Source organism: Salminus brasiliensis, chromosome 19 (assembly GCF_030463535.1).
Source record: "Salminus brasiliensis chromosome 19, fSalBra1.hap2, whole genome shotgun sequence".
Classification (NCBI taxonomy): Eukaryota; Metazoa; Chordata; class Actinopteri; order Characiformes; family Bryconidae; genus Salminus; species Salminus brasiliensis.
Genome location: NC_132896.1, coordinates 32281341 through 32305679, shown reverse-complemented (window position 1 = coordinate 32305679; position 24339 = coordinate 32281341). Strand labels below are relative to the sequence as shown.

The window sequence follows — 24339 nt, the reverse complement described above, 5'->3', positions numbered from 1 at the left end:
TTAGATCCTTCATGTCTTACGTTATTTCTTTTTTTTGTCTCTGTCTTTTATTAATGACTAATTATGTAAAGCTGCTTTGTGACGACAACAGTTCTTAAAAGCCATACAAATAAATTTGACTTGACTTGACTTTTACAGAATGCAAAATTGCAAACAACGGCACGAGCATCCATTTTACGTACACGAGGGAAGGGCGGCCAAGCGGAGAAGCGTTTGTGGAGTTTGAAGGTGAGGACGATCTGAAAATCGCTGTCAAGAAGGACCGGGAGACCATGGGGCACCGTTACGTAGAAGGTAGGTGATGGGACTGAGTTTGGGGAGAGGGAGTGAATGAGTGAAGGCACTTGGCCATGCTGTGATCACATCCTCACTGGTATTCATGTTGTTTTCAGTGTTCAAGTCCAACAATGTGGAGATGGACTGGGTTTTGAAGCATACTGGCCCGAACTGCCCGGACACAGCAGGCGATGGCCTCGTTAGGCTTCGTGGTTTGCCCTTTGGCTGCAGCAAAGAGGAGATTGTCCAGTTTTTTGCAGGTATGTCCACTAGTGTGCGTGCTTTGCATTGCATTCTTCATAAATGAGAAGCTCAGGATGATTCACTGAACTGTAGTTTGCATACATAAGCTAATTTGTGCTGGAATTGCTCAGTTTCACTGTTTCTGGACACTGGAGCATTGTTTTTTGTTAAGTTTATAGGTTATTATTTTTTTTAATGTATTGAATGGAAATGAAAGACCTAGACACACCACGATGGGTCACTGTTCTGTTCTTCTCAGATCTATTCTTGTTTTCTTTATCCTGAAGCCCTCTCTATTATATAACCTCATAGCAAATTAAATGGTTGCCTTAATGGGGCTTTGCTTGATGTAGAGAGACAGGAAGAAAAGATCCTGTAGGTTACTGACTACTCTCTCATATCAGTGACCCTTTTTCATTGTGTTACAATAAGTAGTATATTGCACCCCATCTGGTATTGGTATGTACATGTAGCATCATTCATTTTCTCATTTGACAAATCCCTTAGCAAACTATAAATTCTTGTTAATGGGCTTGTGATTTAATATGTCCCCCACTGGGGTTATCTGTCCTTGGGTTGAAGGGTTGGAAATCGTGCCAAATGGGATAACATTGCCGGTGGACTTCCAGGGGAGGAGTACGGGGGAGGCCTTCGTGCAGTTTGCTTCACAGGATATAGCTGAAAAGGCTCTAAAGAAACACAAGGAAAGAATAGGGCACAGGTGGGGATGGTTGGTTGGTTGGCTGGATAAGTTGCTTTTCTTATGGTGTACACCTCTCAACAAATATGCACTGCAGAAATGGCAAGACGTTCTCTCAAACTGTTAGCAGTAACAATCCACACATAGCTTTCAGAAGATGAGGCCCACGTTCCCACAAAGGCCCAGTATAATGTGGCCATAATGTTCTTCTCCATCGTTAGTGCTGAGTGAGCTATAGAAGGGGACTGATTGGCAAAGCCGTAAATGACCATGGTCGGTGCTGCTAACAGGTATTTTTCATATTTGATGAGGCAGATCGAGTCGTCCGTTTCAGTCATGTGACCTTTTCGTTGTTCTTTAAACATAAATAAATAAAGCAAGCAATACATTACAAAACACGTTAACCAGTAAAATGTGAGTTTCCATAGTATACATTAACTAGAGGTGGGCAATATGTCTTAATATATTTTATGGTTATCGTGATAACAGATATCAACAATACCTCTAATTGACGTAATCTTGCCCTTTCTCCACTGTGTGTTCTTGTACGACCCCCTTAAAAACATATTTACTATCTGGTGTGGTCACATGACTCCACCCTGTCGAGTCTACCACACAAAAGCAACATGGAGGAGAATTCGAACACTGGGCCAGCTGATCAACTCGAACAGCTTCTATAATCACTCATTAAGCATAACGGAGGTAAAATGTTCAGGTAATGGTGAGAGTTTTTTTTTTTTAGGTAATATTGCCCAGCACTAGTACAAAGGGCATCATTTCGCTGTGAGCATCCTGAGCGTCTAGATGTTGTGAATAACAATGCATTTTGTCTGTTTAAAAAAAAAAAAAAAAAAAAAAAAAATATATATATATATATATATATATATATATATATATATATATATATATATTATTATTATTATTATTATTATTATTATTATGCAGATTGTGCATTTAAAAAAAGGAGAAGTACTGTGATATTATTCCTATTTATAATATTTGCCATATTGCCCATCCCCAGTGTTAATGTTAGGGATTTTACTGTAAAGAAATGCAATCTTTAATGTGTATTATATAAATATTCCTATTTATATTTTATCTCCTCATCCTCTCGGCCATGAGACAGATGAATATGTATTTAGAAAATATATCCTGATTGGTCTGAGAATTGAGGAATTTACAAATGTATAGAAGGTTAAGAAAATGCAGCAAGCAGCATGACCGGGATTCGAACCTGCGACCCTCTGATCATGGTGACAGCACCTTAGTCCACTGGACCACATGGGGCCCCTTTTTGTTTATTTTTAATTTAAATGAATTATGTCAAATGAATAAGATGCAGGATTTTGGTGCAGCAGCCCAGCAATGCATCCCAAATGCAGCTCAGTGATCGGATCAGTGATCTGAACGGTTCTTTTGGGAAACCCAGCACTGTTCTCTCAGAGTTCAATAAATGTGTCAGATCAGTCTATATAGGTGCAGTGTAAGCAGTTACTTGCCAGTACAGTATGATTCCTATACCGGAAGCACCACAGCTACCCTGCAGCCTCCTGTGTTTATTCAGTTCCAGTAAAAAATAACCAGTAGTCTCCATGGCTAAAATGAGGAAACATGCTCACTCAGCACTAAATCTAACATGTTATGGATCTCCCAGTCTTGTATATATTCTTTTTTTTTTTTTTTTTACCACAATGAAGACTTCAGATCATGAGGACCCGTTAAAACAGGTAATACCAAGCCAGACATGATGGACTAGTCTCTTCCTGCCATGCTCTCTGTACTCTGCTATGACAGGGTACCGGTACCGGTAATGCCAGCTGATTGCATGAGTGGCCATAAGAAAAGTCGAATGAGGGTTGAATGAGACTCTTAAATGTAAGGTTCCATTTTTTTATTTTGTTTTATTTTTGATTCCATTTTCAAACACACACAAAAGTGAAGTGACTGAACGGAGTCATTGCCAGTTATTCAGTGCTCAAGTTGTTCGGGTGTATTCTTTTGTTCAGAGGACCATTTTTAGCGGTCCGATTTCTGTGCACGCAGCAATGCTCTGTTGCCTCCAGTCTGTAGGCCCCAGCCCCATCCCTGTGTTTTGGCCCTCCTAGGTATATAGAGATTTTCAAGAGCAGCCGCGCGGAGGTGCGCACCCACTACGAGCCCCAGAGAAAGGTGATGGGCATGCAGAGGCCGGGCCCCTACGACCGGCCAGGCGGCGGCCGCGGCGGCTATAACAGCATGGGCCGCGGGGTCTCGTTTGAGCGTGTGCGACGCGGCGGATATGGAGGAGGTATGTAGAATTCAGATAATTCACTAATTCAATCATTCGGATTTTCCATTGTATTTAGATTTATATGGATCTACTTAAATGATGGCCAAAAGTATTGGGACTCCTCGTGCTATTGTTGGAGTAACTTTCTTTACTGTCCAGGGGCGAAGGCTTTCTACTAGTTTTTGGAGAAGCATTGCTGTGAGGATTTCATGGCATTCACGAAAAGAGCATTAGTGAGATCAGGATATTTTGAGGATCACCACCACACCTCAGTATCCCCAAAAGTTTTGGATGGAGCACTGAAAACTGCTCCACAGCTCAATGCTGGGGGGCTTTATACCCTTCCAGCCCACGCCTGGTGTTAGGCAGTATGGTGCCAATAGGTTCATGTTTACAAGTGAATTCATAATAAATAAAAACATTTAAAATATAGAAAATATAAATGGTCGATACCAAACACATGTACAGTACTATATATTAAGGCTGTCAAATTATTTATATTTATATGAAATATTTTAACATTTATTTATTTACATTCATTCATTAACAAAGTGACTCTGATTGCTGTCTGATTGCCCAGCTCGGCTACACCATCAGGAGATGCCCATGTTCAGTAATCCTTACAACACTGTTGCTGCTGTTCTCACTCTTATATGTGTTGCAGATGGCCGTTATGGGGACGGAGGTTCCTCTTTTCAGAGCACAACAGGGCATTGCGTGCACATGAGAGGCCTTCCCTACAGAGCCACAGAGACAGACATATACAACGTGAGTTGGCACACACAATCACCAGAGAGGCGTTTTTGTCTTAAGCAGTAGTCTAACCTCAAAAGCTTTCATATTTTCTTTATTTATTTATTATGCCTTTATTTATGATTTATTTTGGATTTTTTTTGGATTTTTAAGCCACAGTTGCAGAAACAGCCTGTTTAATTCTAATGAATAATCAGAAGTTGGAAAGTAGTTGGTCTATACGTTATTTAAACCAGCGAAATCGTACAGCCACTCAATGAACAGCCGACTCAGCCGGTTTCTGTATTGCCTTGTCCGCTCTGCAGTTCTTCTCTCCGCTGAACCCGGTGCGCGTACACATGGAGATTGGCCCTGATGGGAGAGTGACGGGCGAGGCTGATGTGGAATTCGCAACACATGAAGATGCCGTGGCCGCCATGTCCAAGGACAAAGCCAACATGCGTAAGTGCACAGCTACAGCTACTTTAGCGCACAGGAAGATCAGCATGTTGGAAAATATTGGTTTTAGAGGTACTTGGTGGTTTTCCTGTAGGAGTTCTTTTCATAAAGCTAATAAACACTGACCCTCCGGGGGTCTTGGGTGTACAAATCCTGTATCTACCGTGCAATTTATAGGTTTACAATTATAGAATGTAGCTTGTTATTATGTACAGTTTGTCAGCTGCTTTCTAACCCACGCATCAATGGACAGGGACTAACATAAGACCACTGCTGACTAGACATTATTTTAGGGGGGGATCAGTCTGAGCATAGCAGTGTTACACAACATGGTAGAGGTATGTTAGTGGATGCTGCATTGATGGGAGTGTATCATGCGTAGCAGCATTGCAGGGATATTTAAACACCCCATTGTCATTACTGGGTTGAGAACTGTGCCCCAACCACAAACATCCAGCCAGCAGTGGTCCTGTGGTCAAAAACTGACAATCACTGATGAACAGTGGGTGGGTGAATAGTCTCTTAACTAGACTTATGAGTTTGGTCAACAGGGTATGTGGTCAAAGTTGAAGTGACCTGAAAGTCTGGAGTGACACTCCTCTTTTGTCTCGCAGAGCATCGCTACGTGGAACTGTTCCTGAACTCAACAGCTGGAGGTGGAAGCGGTGGATACGGAGGTCAGATGATGGGAGCAATGGGTTAGTCACGTAGGGGCTTTGTCATTTCGACAGGGTGTGTTTTGTTGAGCTTGAGTAGGGTGTTGCCATAACTTGTCCTGGCTCCGTTTTGTCCCCTTCAGGGAACCAGTCATCCTATGGGCACAGCAGCCAGCAGATGAGCTCCGGATACAGTGGAGGCTACAGCAACCAGAGCAGCATGGGAGGATACAGTGATTACAGTGAGTGTCAGCTCTTCTTTACACAAATGTACAGATTTTTATTAAGTTATGTTTATATACAGAGCTCAGAACCCTGCTGATATTGCAGTCTCACTTCCATCAGATTTAAAAAGACTGAACTGAACTGACCTTTCACACTGAAAGGAGTGGAGATGGGGCTCTTGATGCCGTCCATTTTTTTTTGTCTTGTCTACTTTCAGCTGTGATGGAAATTGCTAAATAGGTCTAGTCCTGCTGCCCAGCCTAAATTATGACCGGGGTTGCTTGATGGATTAAAAAAAAATAATAATCCAAGTAGACGTCAACATAGGCCCCCTCTCCACAATCGTATCGTATTCAAAGTGAATGCCGTCTGAAGGAGGCTACTGCCGCAGAGTCCATTCCAACAGCCTATCGAGAGCAGCGCTGACTAGCTTTTAAAGGCCTTCTGAGTAAGTAGAGGAGATTCGTCTATGGTTGAAGGCGCTAAATAAAATCCACCAGAACAACCATATGTAGATGAAGCTCAGGTGCATCAGGTGCTTGTAAGGCTGTCCTGTATGGCGTTCGCCTAAGCATCTGACAGGTCTGCTTAACCGCAGCTTCACAACCCAGCTGTTCTTACCCAGCTCTCTGGGTAAGGATGTTTCCCCTTTACAGAATGGTAAGAGCAGACGTATAGACGGACACTTTAGGCACCAAAACAGTTTATCCACATGAGAATTTCTTAAATTGGATTTTTCAGGTTTAGGGTCGGAGTGCTCTAGGTCACATGGGGTCTCATTATAGCAAGAGCTGAGCTTGTTCTAAACATTGTGATATAGAACATGGGGGTATTATCTTATATATATATATATATATATATATATATATATATATATATATATGTGTGTGTGTATGTGAGAATATATGCAAAATAGAGAATTAAATAAGTGGAATTATTATTAATAGTAGTGGGTTACTCTTTTCTTTTTTTAAGTTATTTTTTTTATTTTATTTTTTTAATCTACATGCATACATTATTTTCACAGGGCATGTGTTGCACTCCTTGTAGCACTGATTCCTCCAACAAAAGCCGTATATGAAGTTAAATGGCACTTTCCCTTTTCCAAACCTGGCCGGTTCTGCTGCATCTGTAACTCCACGTCAGTTGATGATGAAGCATAGCGGTGGGCGGCAACCTTCCGAATGTTAGCGCTCCCACTGGTCTCAGAAAAGCCTATTATAACCCTGCCCACTAAGACCCGCCTCCACACATTATTCATGCGCTCATTATTGACATGCATTTTCGAAGTGAGAGCAGCTGAGAGAGCGGGAGTCCCGCTGAGGTCGAGGGTGGATCTGCTCTTTAATTTGTGGAGCGTCGTGAACTCGCTGGTCCTAAAGTGCGTATTTCTCCCTCCTGTCAGGTAATCAGGGCGGAATGGGCAGCAGTTACTATGGTGGAGGCAGCCGTGGCTCGATGGGAATGAACGGACTGAACAGCAGCATGGGCGGAGGCTGGGGCATGTAGCTTCCACCGTGGTGGATTTCGGCGTGCGTGGTGAATGAATGACTGGTGTCCAGCATTATCCTTGTTTTTTTGTTTCCTTTCGTTTGTGAGCGTTTTATTATTATTATTATTATTATTTGTATTATTATTGTTCTTCTACTTTTATCTTATGTGGATGATATGATATTACCTAAAGAGAACCATGTTCTGCCTGGATGGACTTTTCTGTTCGTTCATTTTGTTTTTTTTTTTGGGGGGGGGTGTCTCAAGATGGTCAGTCTCTGGTCATATTATGTAAGTTACGTTACGTAAGTTAAGGAAGTGAGTATGAGAGTACGAGAGGTGCCTGTTTAACTATAGTTTAAATGTTTTTATATGCACAAATGTGACCATGTCCCTCTAAGTTCCTCCCTGAGTGAGATCCTTTATGTTTTCTAGTGGGCCGCTGAAGCTCTGTACCGTTCTGAAGCATGTCTGCTGGAGCGCACAGGGAGGTATAGCTATAGCTATAGCTTTAGATGCATGTGGTAATTGTGTTTGATAGCTTGCTCTTCTCCCTCTACAGTTTTGACCTCCTCTTTATTTTATTTTTTTTGTGGTGTGCTGCACAGACTGGATTAGTGTTTTCATATTCTGACATGGACTGATTTTGCTGGGGCAGTGTTTATTAAAATGTACAATTCTATAAAAACAATTTCCATACATTTTAAACATGATTGCAACTTTCTAAACAGTGCGGCCGAGAGAAAACGTCACAGATCAAATGATCGTACATTCTAAAATAGGCTTTTGTACTTGCAGAGATTTTGTTTAAAAAGTTATTTCAATGTTATAAAAGATTCTTTCTTTTTTTTGGTAGCAGTAAGTGTGGGCAAGTGAATGTCAGAACAGCTTGGACACCATTACATTCATCTCAAGATCACACTTTCCTCTTATTTTACAAATCAACATGTCTCTGTTTTGACGTTTTTGTGTCCCAAGGACAAATTAAAGAATGAATGCTTTTGTTTAAACTTTGCACTGTTCGTTTTAGCACTGTTTGGTCCCATGTACTGAGATTGACTGTTGATACACAGCTGAGTATTGGAAGCTTCTGACATGCACAAAGTGTAAGCTTTAAGTTCATGGCACAAACATGTACACTGAAAATCATTCAGTACTAAATTCAGCCTGTACAGTCTCTACAATCCCCAAATGCTGTAAAAGCTGCCTTCTGTAAGATTGGAACTCGAATCAGTTGCAGTGTTTTCTCCAGATTCACACTGAACCGAGTAGCAGTGGCCAGTGAGAGCCTGCACGATGAATAGAGTTTAAAACAGGAGTGTTTTATTTATATATATATATATATATATAAAATATAATTAGTAAATTACAGATTCTTTGTTTATCCGGTATGAATCTGCAGTGTCATTTTTTTAGTGTAACAGTTAAATGCAGGTCATGTATTTTATCCAGTATGAATATTCAGTATCATTTTTTACAATCTGACTAAATTTCAGATCCAGTATCCAGTATGAATCTGGATCATGTGTCATTTTCAAACTGTGAAATGCAGGTCAATTTCTATCCAGTAGGAATGCTATTTCATTTTTGTGCAACAGTTAACTGCAGATCATTTTTTATCCAGTATGAATATTCATTATCATACATAGTCATTTACAATCTGACGGTAATTTTCTTTCGGATTTTTTTTTTCCAGTATGAATCTGGATCATGTCGTTTTCAAACTGTAAAACGCAGGTCAATTTCTATCCAGTATAAATACACTTTAGTTTTTACAACCTTTTTTTTTTTTTTTTTTTTTTTTTAGATTGATTATTTTTTTTATCCAGTATGAATCTATTAATAGTGTTGCAGATGGTAGTGTTTGGAATCTTACAGAATGCAGCTTTAAGAAAAGCACTTTATTATTTTTCTTACCATTCACATTTAGAAAAGAAGGGGTATGATTGAAAACACCAAATGTCTTGAGCAGTTCTCACCTTGGCGAGCACTCTCAGCTACAATGAAAAGTGTTCAGGCGGTTTGGTTGTTAGTATTCTCCCTAAAATGGAGATTATCAACAAGGTGAGAAAAAAAAATGCACCAAATCAGAGCCAACATTTTGCAAAAGAATATTCAGCTTAAAAAATGATCACATTCTCCATGTAGAAGAAATTACTTTGCATATAATTCTGCAGTTCCTGTAGCGCCTGCTGGCTGAAGCAGGTTTCAGACGAGTGGAAGCCGAAAGCCCCATAAACGCTAATGCATATATTAATCTTGTTAGTCTCAAAATACCATAAATCACCGAAAGCAATCAAGACGACCAGCCAGCACTGCACACGCTCATTGTGATTTCAGGATGTCGTGTGATGTCAAGAGCTGGTGGAGCTCCTCTGAAGAAGAAGGGAGTGGCAGATGTCGCAGACGCGGACTGGTTTGGGGTACGAGGGCAGAGCCAGTTCATTGCTGGAACAGTTGTTGCAGTAGATGTCGCCACAGTTTCTGCAATGGTGCTAAAAGGGAGCAATAGTGGAGTTTAGCTCTCAATCAGATTTAGTTTTATTAAGAAGTTAACGCAACTAAAATGATTCATAATAAGAACCTGGAGAAAGAATCGGGAGTATGTGCAGTTTGACAGTCTGATCAATGGAGATTCATACTGGATAAATAAATATATACTGTCAGATTAAAAACTACACAAGTGCAGAATCAAAGCCGTTATGTTTATATTTTATATTTACTGACAGTAAGTTTCAGACTGTTTTTTTTATCCAGTATGAATCTGGAGTATGTAGTCTTGACTGACAATAATGTCAGATTGTTTTAGATTTAGTATGAATCAGCACTGTCAATTTTACAGGCTGACAGTAAATTTCAGACTGTTCTTAGATCCAGTATGAATCTGCAGTGTCGATTCTACAGGCTGACAGTAAATTTCACATTGTTCTTAGATCCAGTATGAATCTGCAGTGTGGGTTTTACACTCAGACAGTAAATTTCATACTGTTCTTAGATCCAGTATGAATCTGCAGTGTCGATTCTACAGGCTGACAGTAAATATTACATTGTTCTTAGATCCAGTATGAATCTGCAGTGTGGGTTTTACACTCAGACAGTAAATTTCAGACTGTTCTTAGATCCAGTATGAATCTGCAGTGTCGATTCTACAGGCTGACAGTAAATTTCACATTGTTCTTAGATCCAGTATGAATCTGCAGTGTGGGTTTTACACTCAGACAGTAAATTTCATACTGTTCTTAGATCCAGTATGAATCTGCAGTGTGGGTTTTACAGACTGACAGTAAATTTCATACTGTTCTTAGATCCAGTATGAATCTGCAGTGTCGATTTTATACTCGGACAGTACATTTTAGACTGTTCTTTTGAGATCCAGTATGAATCTGCTGTAGTTCTAGTGAAGTAACTGAGTGCAGATCTACAGTATATTGGGGGTTACTTACTTTTCTGCGAGATATGGAGAATTCCTTCTGGCACTGTTTACACTGCGTGGCCTCATCGTCTTTAAGCCAGGCATGACCCTGTAAGCGGAGGCAAACACAGTGAGGGCGAATGTCTTGTGTGATCAGGAAAGACTAAATAAGTTTAAAAGTGAACATTTAAGCCACAACACGTTTTAGCAAATAAAGCTAAGAAATAATTAATGTACCAGAGGGTTTTGTGATCATAATACACCAAACAGCCATAACATTAAAACCATCTGTCTCAGCTTCCACTGCCAAAGGTGTCTTGTGGTATCTGGCACCAAGACAAGATCCCACAAGATCTGCCTGAAGTTTAGATCTTGCTGAGGTGTCTTAGATTCTCACACTTGCCCATTTTTCCTGCTTCACCTCCTTCAAGAACTGACTGTTCTCCTGCTGCCTGATATATCCACCCCATGACTGCTGTAGATGAAGGTAATCAATGTTTCACTTTGCCTGTCAGTGGTGCTAATGTTATGGCTGACCAGTGTATGCTGTTAATAGACTTCACTATTTCAATAGAATTCCCCACTTGAAACCATTGAAATTATGCATTCAGGAAAATCACATGAGGTGTGAAAATGAGCCAAAAATGTGTGAAATTAAATTAAAATATATATATATATTTTTTATTTTCTGTTTTTTTTGGTGGGTTTTAGGTGCTCTTTTGATCTAGATGAAACTCAACCAGCAGCATTTTTCCAAAAAGAAATTACTGGGGGGGTCTGAGTGGTCCAGTGGACCTAAGCAATGCCACTATGGTGTGAGGATCGCTGGTTCAAACCCCGGGTCATGCTGCTTGCCATCGGGAGTCAGTCGGAGTCAGAAAGAGCACAGTTGGCCTCGCTCTCCAGGGTGGGTTGATGACACTTCCTCCCCACATCACTTCAGTGACAGTTGGGAAAGAGGGGGGTGACTGGCTTCATATGCATCATAGGAGACGTGCTAGTCTTCACCCTTTTAGTGTTGGAGGCATTGCCAGTAATAGGGAGAGGTCACATGAAAGGGGATGTCCCCTGGTCTGAGAAGGAGTATAGGTCAGTCTGTGTAGATGCACCTGCATTATAATGGAGAAACGCAAACCAACAGTACCTTTAAAGCTTTGTTGACTTCTTTGAAGTCCTCCATTTTGAGTTTGGATCTGGAGACAAGAAGAGCACAGCGTAAGTCACTGAGCAAGAAGAAAGGATACCTGAATTAGATACAGTAACTTCAAGTCATTTCCATCGGTTAACAGTCGGGCAGGGTCTCGCTTACTGGCTGAGATGAAGGCCCATCTCCTGCAGCGCCTGCTCCTGCTCTTCACACAGCTGCTGCAGCTGCTTCTTCTCCTGCCGCAGGTCCAGCAGCTCCTGTGGGAAGCAAAGCCTCTTGTGGTCAGATAAGCTTAACTGGTCCCTGTGGTTAATTACAGCAGCTGTAAAGCAAGTCAGCCAGGGACTGCTATGTTACTTGGCCCAAAACTGGGACGTGTACGTGTACATGAATGGGGCATCAAACTAGGATCACTGTGCTGCCATGCAATCGTGAACGTGATGATATCTGATGGAGTCTGACCGTCTGTAGGCCCTGCAGCTGCTGCAGCTGTGTGCGCAGTTCAGAGCTGTTGTCCTGCTCCCGCTGCAGCTCCCTCTGCAGGCTCTGCCTCTGCTCCTTCTCTTTACCCAGCTCAGCCTCCAGCCCCGACCTGAGGAGCACAACCACAAACGGACAACAGCTTCAGAGCATGACCACACCATCAAGTGCTTTCGTTCAGTTTCTTAAGTGGACTAACTGGTCTTCTCCAGGTAAGCATCTCCAGGTCAACTGTACGGTCAAAGTGCTAGATGGAACGGGTACCGTCTGAGAAACATGCAGGTTCCTGGTACCTCAGTGTGTCGAGATCGGTGAGCCGTTTCTGCAGAGCGTCCACTGTCCCCTTCATCTCCGAACAGAAGTCCTTCTGGCCCTCCTCAGTGTTCTTCCGCTGACTCTCGGAGTTCTGCAACCTGCAGGTTTACAGACATCACTGCTATACAACTCTTCTCCACCAACATTTATGGTTTCTATTGGTCCAAATGGTCCAAACTGAACCCAGTATAGTGAACTGAACTGAGCTGAGAGCGGACTAGACCGTTACGCTGCTAATGCACAATACCAAGCCTCGACTAGAGGAGTCTGAAACCCCCCACAGCATTGGAATACATTAGATGATGTAGATGTCCACACGCTAGGTCGCAGCTGGAAGCCCGGTGTCTAACAGCTTGACCGTTCTGCTCTACAGTGTAAAAGTGGCTTTTGTCAATGGGAGGTAAATCTCCTGACCCTCACCTCAGTTCCAGCTCCTTCATTGCCGTTTCCATTTGGGTCATCTTCTGCTCCAGCCTCCCAGCCTCCTCTTCCTTTTTCTGAGCCACGCCGTCAGCCTCCTAGAATCAGCCAGCAGAGGGAGACAGACAGCAAGAGCATGGCTTACAGGAATTCAGACCATATGTCCATATTCAAATAGCATTAATTAATGCTATCCGTCCATTATCACGCTGCTCACAATCACTAAGGCCACAGCTGTGCAATGTTACCCGAATTTGTACAGGTAAGCACCACAAAGGGGTCGCACCTGTGCCTTGTTGAACATCTGCAGGTTGAGAGTCTTGACCTGGTCCAGCTGCTGCCGCAGAGCAGCCAGCGTGTCATGTTTCTCATGAATGTCCTTCTCCAGCAGCTTCATGGCCACCTCCATCTCCTGCTTCAGGCCCACCTGCAGCTCCAGCTCTTTCTGCAGCTCCTGGAGAATATTTCCACAACATTCATCATATTCAAAAATAATAATAATAATAATAATAATGCAGTGCACAAGATTTCTGTACCAATGGAAACACTTTAGAAGGGAGGAGCGAGGGACTGACCTGCCGAATGCGCTTCTCCTCCTTGTACTGCTTCCACACCACGTTGTACATTTCGTCCAGACCCTGCCGTGACTGCCGGTAGGTCTCCAGCTCTACTTGGCTGTCCTGCAGAGTCACCTGGACAAACAAGTGGAGAGTCAGCACCCTGTGACAGTACATAACGATGATCATCCTGATGTACGGGCAGGCAAAGCTTTCAGGCATCAGTTTGCAAAAAGCACTGTTCACCTTATTTGGCCACGCCCACTTTTGAGTCTTCTACATCTGTGGTCATTTCATATCAGATGGTTTTTGGTCGTATCGTATTCAGAGCGGAGGCAGTCTGAAGTAAATACTGCAGTGGACACTTACCATAAAGTGGCTAGTTATGCTAACCCATCCATTATTTTAAGCTACATAGAGCTTAGCTATCTAGCTTTCCAACACAAATAGAAAATGTGCGACTCTCTAAATCTATTAATATGGAGTCCCACAGGGTTCCATTTTAGGGTCTACACTGTTAAAAGTATAGGTTCCTTGAGGAACGTTTAGGGTTTCTTCATTTGAAACTGTGGAGGAAACGTATAAGATGCTTTGAGGAACCATCAAGGAACCCTTTTCTTGAAGGTCCCTCAAAGCCCCTTACGTTAAGGTACAGTTAATTCTTTTTTGGGTGGGTTTTAGGTGCTCTTATGATCTGTATGAAGCTCAACCAGCAGCAGAAAAAGAGCTGGGGGATCCAAGTGGTCCATAATGCCACTATGGTTTGAGGATCGCTGGTTCAAATCCTGGCTTGCCATCAGCAGCCGGAGTCAGAGAGAGCACAATTGGCCTTGCTCTCCAGGACTAAAGGGGTTGCTAGGTGGTGTCCCCCACAGTTTCAAACTGAAGAAGCTCCAAAATTCCCTCAAGGATCTTAGACTTCAGTACCCATACTTATGTAACTGATGTAAATTATGACAGTGGTGAGTGTATTCGTACATACAGAGTGGAAAGGGGTTAATGGAAAATGTAAGTAGCCTGGCTTTAGTCTGAACCCTACCTCCTCTTTCCTTTGGCTGTTCTGGAGGATGGAGGCGTTCTCCTGCCGCAGCTGATCCTGCTCTTCCCGCAGGGCGTTGATCCTGTCTGTAGCAGCGGACAGCTGCAGAGCACACACAGAACTTCAACATCGCTAATACATGCAGGTGGTAACGGCCATGAATGAAGGACAGCTGCTCGGGACCAGACCGACAACAGAATAAACACGAAATACGACACGAGACTTTCTCCTGGCTAACACTGGTGTTAGTGTGTGAAGGACGCGGGAAATCTGACCTCCTCTATGAGTTTGCTGTTGGTTTTCTCCAGCGAGTCCATCTTGGCCTGCAGGTCGGTCACTGTGCAGCTCAGGTGGCGGTTCAGCTCCTCTATGTAGTGCTTCTGGTCCAGAATCGCTGTCATTTTGGAATCACTGGCAACAGATCAAACAATTATAGAAGTCGTCGAGTACAGTGACTACCTGGGGCTTTCGGTCATCACTGAATGAAGTTACTATTAATTCAACAGTTAATTAATTCAATCAATTAATAACAATAAAGGGAGTTAAACAGAAGTAGTAAACATCTGCAGATGTGTCCACAGTGATGAACAGAGCTGGAGAAAGCTGTAGAACATCAAGCTAGAGATGCTAGAGTTAGATCTGGGTCAGCACCCAGAATGCCCCATATAGCAAAGACAGTGATTAAACCTCAAGACATAGACTATACATAGACTAAATAATGAATCACCTATAAATAGATAGAGATATGACCTCATTTGCCAAAATATTATCTTTCTGGAGAAGGTAAAATCATTCTCAACATTGAATCTAAGATCTAAGAATCTTAAGATTTTAAAGTCATTAATACACAGAACATATAAAAATACACCCTGTCTCTATATTTAAAGATTTTGAAGACTGTATACTGTATACATTACATATTTCATAGCATGTCTTGTATTCACATGGTTCTTGGGTTGACATGGGTCGATACAGAACCAATGCTGTCACTAAATAACTGCTGAAGAGTCATATTTGATAGAGATTATGACAGAAATTCAAACTATACAAAACATCTTGGTTAAAATAACCAGCTTGTCATATATATATATAAACAAACAAACAAACAACATGTCTGAGGTACTCAGCCCCCGTGCTACAACATATGATGATATTTTATTTAAGTCTGAGTTTCTGTTGTTTATTTGAGTTTAAGAACTGTGATATAAAATTATATTAACTGATATTAAAAATGGAATTTTAATCCTCCTCAAAAATGTTGCAATATTTGTCTAAAATAATTAATTTCACTCAAAACTCTAGTGACTGAGAAAGCCAAAATAAACTTTAAAAACCAAGAAATCTAAAAAAAATTTATTTAATTATATTACAATAAATTATATAGTATTAATTCATAATAAAATTATTATCCAGACTCCAAAGAAGGAGATGAAATCTCAAGGTAAATAAACCCCATAAGTAATGACTATAAACAGATAGTTTATTATTATTATTATTATTTTATTTTATTATATATAGACATAAAATGAACCTGCCTATAACTGAGCAGGTCCTCCTTGTGCTGCCACAATAGATCTGACTATCTGAGGCTTGGACTCCACTGGTAAGTCCTTTGAGTTGTGAGGTGGGGCCTCCATGAGCATCAGCGAGCCTTGGACACCCATGATCCTGTTGCTCGTTAACTGGCTAGGTCCTTTCTTGGAGCACTTTTGGTAGATACTGAACACTGCGCACCAAAAACTGCCCACAAGACCTGCCTGATGTTCTGACCCAGTTTGGTTCTTGTCAAAGTGTCTCAGATTCTTATTCTTCTCCATTTGTCCTGCTTTTAACACCTTCATTACCTTCAAGAACTGACTGTTCATTCACTGCCTAGTATAGCCACCATTTGACAGATGTAGCCACTGCAGATGACGATAATCAAGGTTTTTTTAATACTTTGCCTGTCAGTGGTGCTAATGTTATGGCTGATCAGTGTAGTGCTTGGTACAACAGCTCTACTCACTCTTGTGTGCTCTCAGCTGTCTGTGGATCCTTCAGGTACAGCGAGAAGTCAATAATGCCCACCTACAACAACAGGATGACATCAAGATGAGCAAGTGCACACTCAAAGAAACCTCAGCCAGCGGCAGCGTGCGACTCACCTGAGAGTCCAGGTCTTCCCCTTTCACACACAGGTTGGCATCGATCACATTCAGACCAACCAGCATCCCAACGATGACTGACCCCTCCTCCTCCAACAGGAGAGCTCCAGGTTCATAAAACTCACTGTGTAAGAGAGAGAGGACGGGAGAAAGGGAGGGTAATTCTAGACCTCCTGAAGGATCAAGAAAATGTGGAGTAGTGATGATCAAACAGGGTGCGGTCATCCTGATCTTCTCACCTCAGAAGATCCCGTCTGTTGATCAGAACTTTCATATAATCCGCCACTTTTTTCTGCATGAGGGCCAAATGCAGCCAGGCCCGAGCTCGCCCCAGTCCTGTCCTGAGCGAGAGAGAGAAGCAAAAGGTTTGTTTAGCTTAAAACACATCCAGGTAACCTAGAGTGCACACTAGGGCCTGACTGATGCATGATGAGCGATAATATCGCCCGATATTTAGAACTACTTTTTTTTTCTCGATACGGGCAAAAACATTTATGATAGCATGCCGATAAATAATAATTTTAGCATCCCTAAAAAATAAACATTCATTTAAAATACTAACCCAGGTAAAAGGCCTACAAACATGACATATAGCATTAGAACAAGTTGTTAGAACATATAAATAAATAAATAAATAAATAACATGAAGAAAAGTAGCTCCACCCAAATGTAGCTTGGGCTAGAAAATATATCATATATTATTCTTCTGTTGATTAATTTTTACAATAAAAGCACTAATTAACTATGTTTGAATAATGTTTAACAAAATAAAGAAGCTTAACTTTAAAAATACACAATTATATCAACTGGTATTATTAATATTCAGAAATTTCAGCATCCCCCTAAATCAGTATTAGATGGTTTGTAACGGTCGAGCCAGAGTTTATATGCCATTATTGATCATAATAAATATAATCATTACTAATCTGTAGCTCATTGAAACAAGTGGCTGATTCTAAACATTCAATGAATCCACATTTCTCTTCATAATCAGAAATCAGGAAATATTGTATTATGCATCGGATCTGATGAACAGTTATTGTTGTGCGCCATTTTTGTGAAAAGGGAAAATTATAAATTACATTTTGACACCAAAACAACCGGAAAGCGTACTAACGTTGTACTACACTCGTATTATCTGGATGTAAATGTAAAAATATATAATAATAATATAATTAATTAACTGTATTACTGGATCGAGTGTCTTATTCTTTTAGTCCAAAATGTAAATTATACTGTGAACTGTGGAAAAAGGCTGAATATCTAGAATTTTTAAACAAGTGACTAATAGCTCACTTCTAAAACTGTACTGATCGTTTTATTTATTATTGGTCATATTTTTAAGAACTTTGGAAGTAATATGTACATATTCTCGTAGATGTGTTATCACCAAATGTTATTTTTGGTTTGTTGATATGGATTATTATGTATGCATGCATGTATGATGATGATTATTATTATTAATATTATTATTATTATTATTATAGATGATTTTATTGCTTCAAACCTAAAAAAAAAAAAATAATAATAATAAATAAAAAAAATAAAAACATTAAATCCCCCTAAAAACCATCATGTAAATCAAATGTACAGCAAAACAAGGTTAACCTGACTGGCAGCAGAGAGCTGCAGCACTGCATTCGTGTACATAGGAGATACAGATGATATCCACATGGGTGGAGACTTACTTCAGCCCAGGCATGTCTCGAACGCTTGTGGCGAGGTCAGCAGACTCAGGACACAGTTTCTCCACCAGTTCCAAAGGAGCCCAGATAGATTTACTCTGGCCAATAAAGGATTTCTTCACTGAACAGAGAGGCAGAGAGGGATTAGTGTGACGCGCAGCACTGGATCAGCCAGCACTCGCAGATTAAACACATTCTTTCAGTAGTCTGAACCACGCTCCACCTTTCAATCCATGTTTAAGGCAGTGCTCCAACACCACAAAGAACTGCTGCAGAGGGGGATACTCAGAGTCCAGCGTTCGGCCCAAGCTGAGGGACGACTGGATCAGGACTTTTATGCTGAGCTTCATCATGCTTAGGAGATTGGATCGCTCCACGGACACAGGATCCTTCAAAGCTGCAAAGGCACAAAACACCAACACAGGTTCACATTTCAGCAACAACCCACCTGAACTCTGAACTGATGCGCACCATGTTTAATCCTGATGATGTACTGAACTAGGAAAACGACAGGGCAAGACAGTAGAACAGAGATTTTAAAAATGTACAGTGCCCTCCATAATTATTGGCACCCCTGGTTAAGATGTGTTCTTTAGCTTCTAATAAATTGAGTTTTTAATAATAATATAGGACCACGATGGGAAAAAGAGTAAAATCCAACCTTTAACTCAAGTGAATTTATTCAGTAGGAAAAAAAATCCCACATTAAGAAATAATTGTTTAACATCAAATCATGTGTGCCACAATTATTGGCACCCCTGATGTTTATACTTTGTACAACCCCCTTTTGCCAACAAACCAGCACCAATGTTTCACAAGATGGGAGAATACAGATAGAGGGATCTTTGACCATTCCTCTTTGCACAATCTCTCTAAATCATCCAGCGACCTGGGTCCTCTCATCTGCACTCTCCTCTTCAGCTCACCCCACAGGTTTTCAATGGGGTTGAGGTCTGGGGACTGAGATGGCCATGGGAGGAGCTTGATTCTGTGTGTGGTGAACCATTTCTGTGTAGATTTGGCCATATGTTTTGGATCATTATCTTGCTGAAAGACCCAGTGACAACCCATCTTCAGCTTTTGGGCAGAAGCCACCAGATTTGGTTTTAAAATGTCCTGGTATTTCAAAGCATTCCTGATGCCATGCACCCTAACAAGGTTCCCAGGGCCTTTGGAAGAGAAACAGGCCCACAGCATCACTGATCCTCCCCCATATTTCACAGTGGGCATGAGGTGCTTTTCTGCATACTCAGCTCTTGTGTTACGCCAGACCCACTTAGAGCATTTGTTGCCAAAAAGCTCTATCTTAGTTTCACCTGACCAAAGCACACGGTCCCAGTTGAAGTTCCAGTGCTGCTTAGCAAACTCCAGACGTCTGCGTTTATGATTGTGAGTGAGAAAAGGTTTTTTTCGTGCCTCCCAAACAGCTTGTTGGCATGCAGATAGCCCCTGATGGTTGTTTTGGAGACTTTGTGACCCCAAGAAGCTGCCATTTGTTGCAATTCTGTAACAGTGAGCTTTGGAGAGCTTTTTATTTCTCTTATCATCCTCCTCACTGTGCGGGGTGGCAGAATAAACCTGCGTCCTCGTCCAGGCTTGTTTACCACTGTCAGTAGATATGGACAGGTGGAGGTCAGTGGCTATTTTCTTGTAGCCATTGCCTGCTTGTGGAGGTCAACACACATCTGCCTTACTTGAATGGTATGTTCCTTTGTCTTTCCCATGTTGAAGAGAAATGGCCTCTGTGTCACGTCATATTTATACCCCAGGGAAACAGGAAGTTGTGAATTACTAATAAAATGTTCCTACATACTCTGATGAACTTCGTAAACTACTGTAGAATTGACAGAAATACTTTAATTACATTTATTTCCTAAGAAATGTTAGGGGTGCCAATAATTGTGGAACAGGTGATTTTATGAAGAATAATTATTTCTTAGTCAGGGATTTGTTTTTTTCCATCGTGGTCCTATATTATTTAGAAAAAAACTCAATTTATTAGAAGCTAAAGAACACATCTTAAACAGGGGTGCCAATAATTATGAAGGGCACTGTATGTTTATTCTATAAGAACTGTACTGATGGACCAGGGGACTACATCATAAAAACAACTATAATGCTGGACTAAAGGACTCTTCTATTTAAAGGACTATTTTTGCTAGATTAGGGGACTGTATTATTTAAAGGACTATAATGCTAGACTAAAGGACTGTATTATTGGAATGACTATATTATTGGACTAGGGGCCGGTACAATTGGAATACGGGACTGTATTTTTTAAATTACTATATTATTACACTACGGGACAGAATTATTGGATTAGGGGATGGAATTATAGGACTGGGGATAAAATTATTGGACTAGGGCACGGTATTATTTAAATGACTATATTATTGGACATGGGGACGGTGTTATTGGCCTATGGGACTGTCTGTATTATAGGACTAGGGGACAGTATTATTTAAATTACTATATTATTGGAAATGAGGACGGCATTATTGGACTAGGGGACGGTATTATTGAACTAGGGGACGGTATTATTTAAATGACTATATTGCTGGACTAGGGGACGGTATTATAGGACTAGGGGACGGTATTATAGGACTAGGGGACGGTATTATAGGACTAGGGGACTGTATTATTTAAATGACTATATTGCTGGACTAGGGTACGGTATTATTTAAATTACTATATTGTTGGACTAGGGGACGGTATTATTTAAATGACTATATTATTGGACTAGGGGATGGTAATATTGGACATGGGGACTGTATTATTGGACATAGGGATGGTATTATTTAAATTACTATATTATTGGACATGGGGACGGTATAATAGGACTAGGGGACGGTATTATAGGACTAGGGGACTATATTGCTGGACTAGGGGACGGTATTATAGGACTAGGGGACGGTATTATAGGACTAGGGGACGGTATTATAGGACTAGGGGACTATATTGCTGGACTAGGGGACTATATTGCTGGACTAGGGGACTATATTATAGGACTAGGGGACTATATTATAGGACTAGGGGACAATATTATAGGACTAGGGGACTATATTGCTGGACTAGGGGACGGTATTATAGGACTAGAGGACTATATTGCTGGACTAGGGGATGATATTATTGGACTAGGGGACTATATTGCTGGACTAGGGGACGGTATTATAGGACTAGGGGACTATATTGCTGGACTAGGGGACAGTATTATAGGACTATGGGACTATATTGCTGGACTAGGGGACTATATTGCTGGACTAGGGGACGGTATTATAGGACTAGGGGACAATATTATAGGACTAGGGGACAATATTATAGGACTAGGGGACAATATTATAGGACTAGGGGACAATATTATAGGACTAGGGGACTATATTGCTGGACTAGGGGACGGTATTATAGGACTAGGGGACTATATTGCTGGACTAGGGGACGATATTATTGGACTAGGGGACTATATTGCTGGACTAGGGGGCGGTATTATAGGACTAGGGGACTATATTGCTGGACTAGGGGACGGTATTATAGGACTAGGGGACTATATTGCTGGACTAGGGGACTATATTGCTGGACTAGGGGACGGTATTATAGGACTAGGGGACGATATTGCTGGACTAGGGGACGATATTATTGGACTAGGGGACTATATTGCTGGACTAGGGGACGGCATTATAGGACTAGGGGACTATATTGCTGGACTAGGGGACAGTATTATAGGACTAGGGGACTATATTGCTGGACTAGGGGACGGTATTATTTAGAGGACGGTACAGTATGGTTGGTGGGGTGGGGTGGGAGTCTGAAGTCATCCAGGCAGCGGACAGTAGCTCACTCCCAGCTCACTCTGCAGGCTGTCCTGCTGCTCTCCCTGTCCCGCTGCTCTCCCTGTCCTGCTGCTCTGCCTGTCCTGCTGCTCTCCCTGTCCTGCTGCTCTGCCTGTCCTGCTGCTCTCCCTGTCCTGCTGCTCTGCCTGTCCTGCTGCTCTCCCTGTCCTGCTGCTCTGCCTGTCCTGCTGCTCTCCCCGTCCCGCTGCTCTCCCCGTCCTGCAGCTCTCCCTGTCCCGCTGCTCTGCCTGTCCCGCTGCTCTCCCCGTCCCGCTGCTCTCCCCGTCCTGCAGCTCTCCCTGTCCCGCTGCTCTGCCTGTCCCGCTGCTCTCCCCGTCCTGCAGCTCTCCCTGTCCCGCTGCTCTGCCTGTCCCGCTGCTCTGCCTGTCCCGCTGCTCTCCCCGTCCTGCAGCTCTCCCTGTCCCGCAGGACCTGAATAAGAGAGGGTAATTAAAGGCTGTGTACCGGGTCTGTGAGTGTCCGAGCCGTCGGCGCTGGTGGGAGAAGCTGGACCCTGTTCAGACACAGAACCGGACCTCCTCCACCCCGATCCGTAACTGTTCACTCCGCTCAGCGTCTCCGTGGCTTTTCGGGCCAAAGACAGAATCGGAGCCGACCAGGAGCCGTCGGCCTGTTTGTCCTTCCGTTCCCCATCGCCCTCGACCGCTCCAGCCTCCTGTTGGGCCGCGGCTGGTTCCGATTCTCCCTCTTTAACCTCGGTGTTTTCAACTTCAGTGTTTGGGTCTCCGTCAGCCATTTTCCGCATCAGACCACATGACGCCAGGCTAGAGTAATCACGTACAGACGCGCCAGGTGACAGAAGGCAAGAGTAATCGATCGTGTGTTTACTCGGGGACAGAAACATGTGCCTCCATTCATCACTGATTTATACTGTTTATTCAATATATAAATAATACATAAGAAACAGGCCTAATTTACCACCTTGTTATTTTGCCTTGAAAAGCTGATTTTCCTTTTATGGTATGAAATGCTTTGTTTAGAGGACTATATTATTAAATGACTATATTATTAAAGGACTATATTATTAAATGACTATAATGCTGAACTAGAGGACTATATTTTTAAAAGGACTATATTATTAAAGGACTATATTATTAAAAGGACTATATTATTAGAGGACTATATTATTAAAGGACTATATTATTAGAGGACTATATTATTAAAGGACTATATTATTAAAAGGACTATATTATTAGAGGACTATATTTTTAAAAGGACTATATTATTAAAGGACTATATTATTAAAAGGACTATATTATTAGAGGACTATATTATTAAAGGACTATATTATTAAAAGGACTATATTATTAGAGGACTATATTATTAAAGGACTATATTATTAGAGGACTATATTATTAAATGACTATAATATTAAATGACTATATTGCTGAACTAGAGGACTATATTTTTAAAAGGACTATATTATTAAAAGGACTATATTATTAAAGGACTATATTATTAAAAGGACTATATTATTAGAGGACTATATTATTAAAGGACTATAATATTAAATGACTATATTGCTGGACTAGAGGACTATATTATTTAAAGGACTATATTATTTAAAGGACTATATTATTAAAGGACTATATTGCTGAACTTAAGGACTATATTATTAAAGGACTATATTATTAAATGACTATATTATTAAATGACTATATTATTAAAGGACTATATTATTAAATGACTATATTATTAAAGGACTATATTATTAAATGACTATATTATTAAATGACTATATTATTAAAGGACTATATTATTAAATGACTATATTATTAAAGGACTATATTATTAAAAGGACTATATTGCTGGACTAGAGGACTATATTTTTAAAGGACTATATTATTAAAGGACTATATTATTAAATGACTATATTGCTGGACTAGAGGACTATATTTTTAAAAGGACTATATTATTAAAGGACTATATTATTAAAGGACTATATTATTAAAAGGACTATATTATTTAAAGGACTATATTATTAAATGACTATATTATTAAAGGACTATATTATTAAAAGGACTATATTATTAAATGACTATATTATTAAAGGATTATATTATTAAAAGGACTATATTATTTAAAGGACTATATTATTTAAAGGACTATATTATTAAATAACTATATTATTAAATAACTATATTATTAAAAGGACTATATTGCTGGACTAAAGGACTATATTATTAAAGGACTATATTATTAAAAGGACTATATTGCTGGACCTAAGGACTGTATTATTTA

At 40.9% G+C, this 24339-nt stretch overlaps 2 protein-coding genes across 4 annotated transcripts in view; one reads left to right on the top strand and one right to left on the bottom strand.

Annotated features, from left to right (window-relative positions):
- Nucleotides 1–8061, top strand: part of hnrnph1 (heterogeneous nuclear ribonucleoprotein H1) — a 9605-nt gene extending 1544 nt beyond the window's left edge. The window contains exons 3-11 of one of the 3 annotated variants that reach the window (XM_072664273.1): nucleotides 139–294; nucleotides 393–536; nucleotides 1102–1240; nucleotides 3325–3506; nucleotides 4153–4256; nucleotides 4547–4682; nucleotides 5294–5356; nucleotides 5479–5577; nucleotides 6966–8061. In XM_072664273.1, the coding sequence (XP_072520374.1) occupies nucleotides 139–294; nucleotides 393–536; nucleotides 1102–1240; nucleotides 3325–3506; nucleotides 4153–4256; nucleotides 4547–4682; nucleotides 5294–5356; nucleotides 5479–5577; nucleotides 6966–7069 (1127 nt within the window). In that variant the 3' untranslated portion in view covers nucleotides 7070–8061. Of the gene's footprint in view, nucleotides 1–138; nucleotides 295–392; nucleotides 537–1101; nucleotides 1241–3324; nucleotides 3507–4152; nucleotides 4257–4546; nucleotides 4683–5293; nucleotides 5378–5478; nucleotides 5578–6961 lie in introns of all 3 variants that reach the window. The other 2 variants (XM_072664272.1, XM_072664274.1) reach the window with 2 other exon arrangements.
- Nucleotides 8062–8931: 870 nt separating this feature from the next.
- rufy1 (RUN and FYVE domain containing 1) lies at nucleotides 8932–22843 on the bottom strand. Its single transcript, XM_072664271.1, has 17 exons — nucleotides 22543–22843; nucleotides 18474–18647; nucleotides 18254–18371; nucleotides 16805–16906; nucleotides 16566–16689; nucleotides 16427–16488; nucleotides 14697–14832; nucleotides 14422–14523; nucleotides 13401–13517; nucleotides 13112–13279; nucleotides 12826–12923; nucleotides 12384–12503; nucleotides 12073–12202; nucleotides 11773–11867; nucleotides 11608–11656; nucleotides 10495–10572; nucleotides 8932–9546 (listed from the first exon to the last, which is right to left on the bottom strand). Exons 1-17 carry the CDS (start codon nucleotides 22841–22843, stop codon nucleotides 9406–9408), a joined length of 2115 nt encoding a protein of 704 aa, XP_072520372.1. The 3' UTR covers nucleotides 8932–9405.
- Nucleotides 22844–24339: the final 1496 nt, after the last annotated feature.

Coding starts and splice junctions, on each gene's coding strand:
- rufy1 (XM_072664271.1), bottom strand. CDS start 22,843: ATGCGGAAAATGGCTGACGGAGACCCAAACACTGAAGTTGAAAACACC. Junction 16,907..18,253: donor CGAGACATGCCTGGGCTGAA/GTAAGTCTCCAC, acceptor TCTCTCGCTCAG/GACAGGACTGGGGCGAGCTC. Junction 9,547..10,494: donor TCTCCATATCTCGCAGAAAA/GTAAGTAACCCC, acceptor GCTCCCTTTTAG/CACCATTGCAGAAACTGTGG.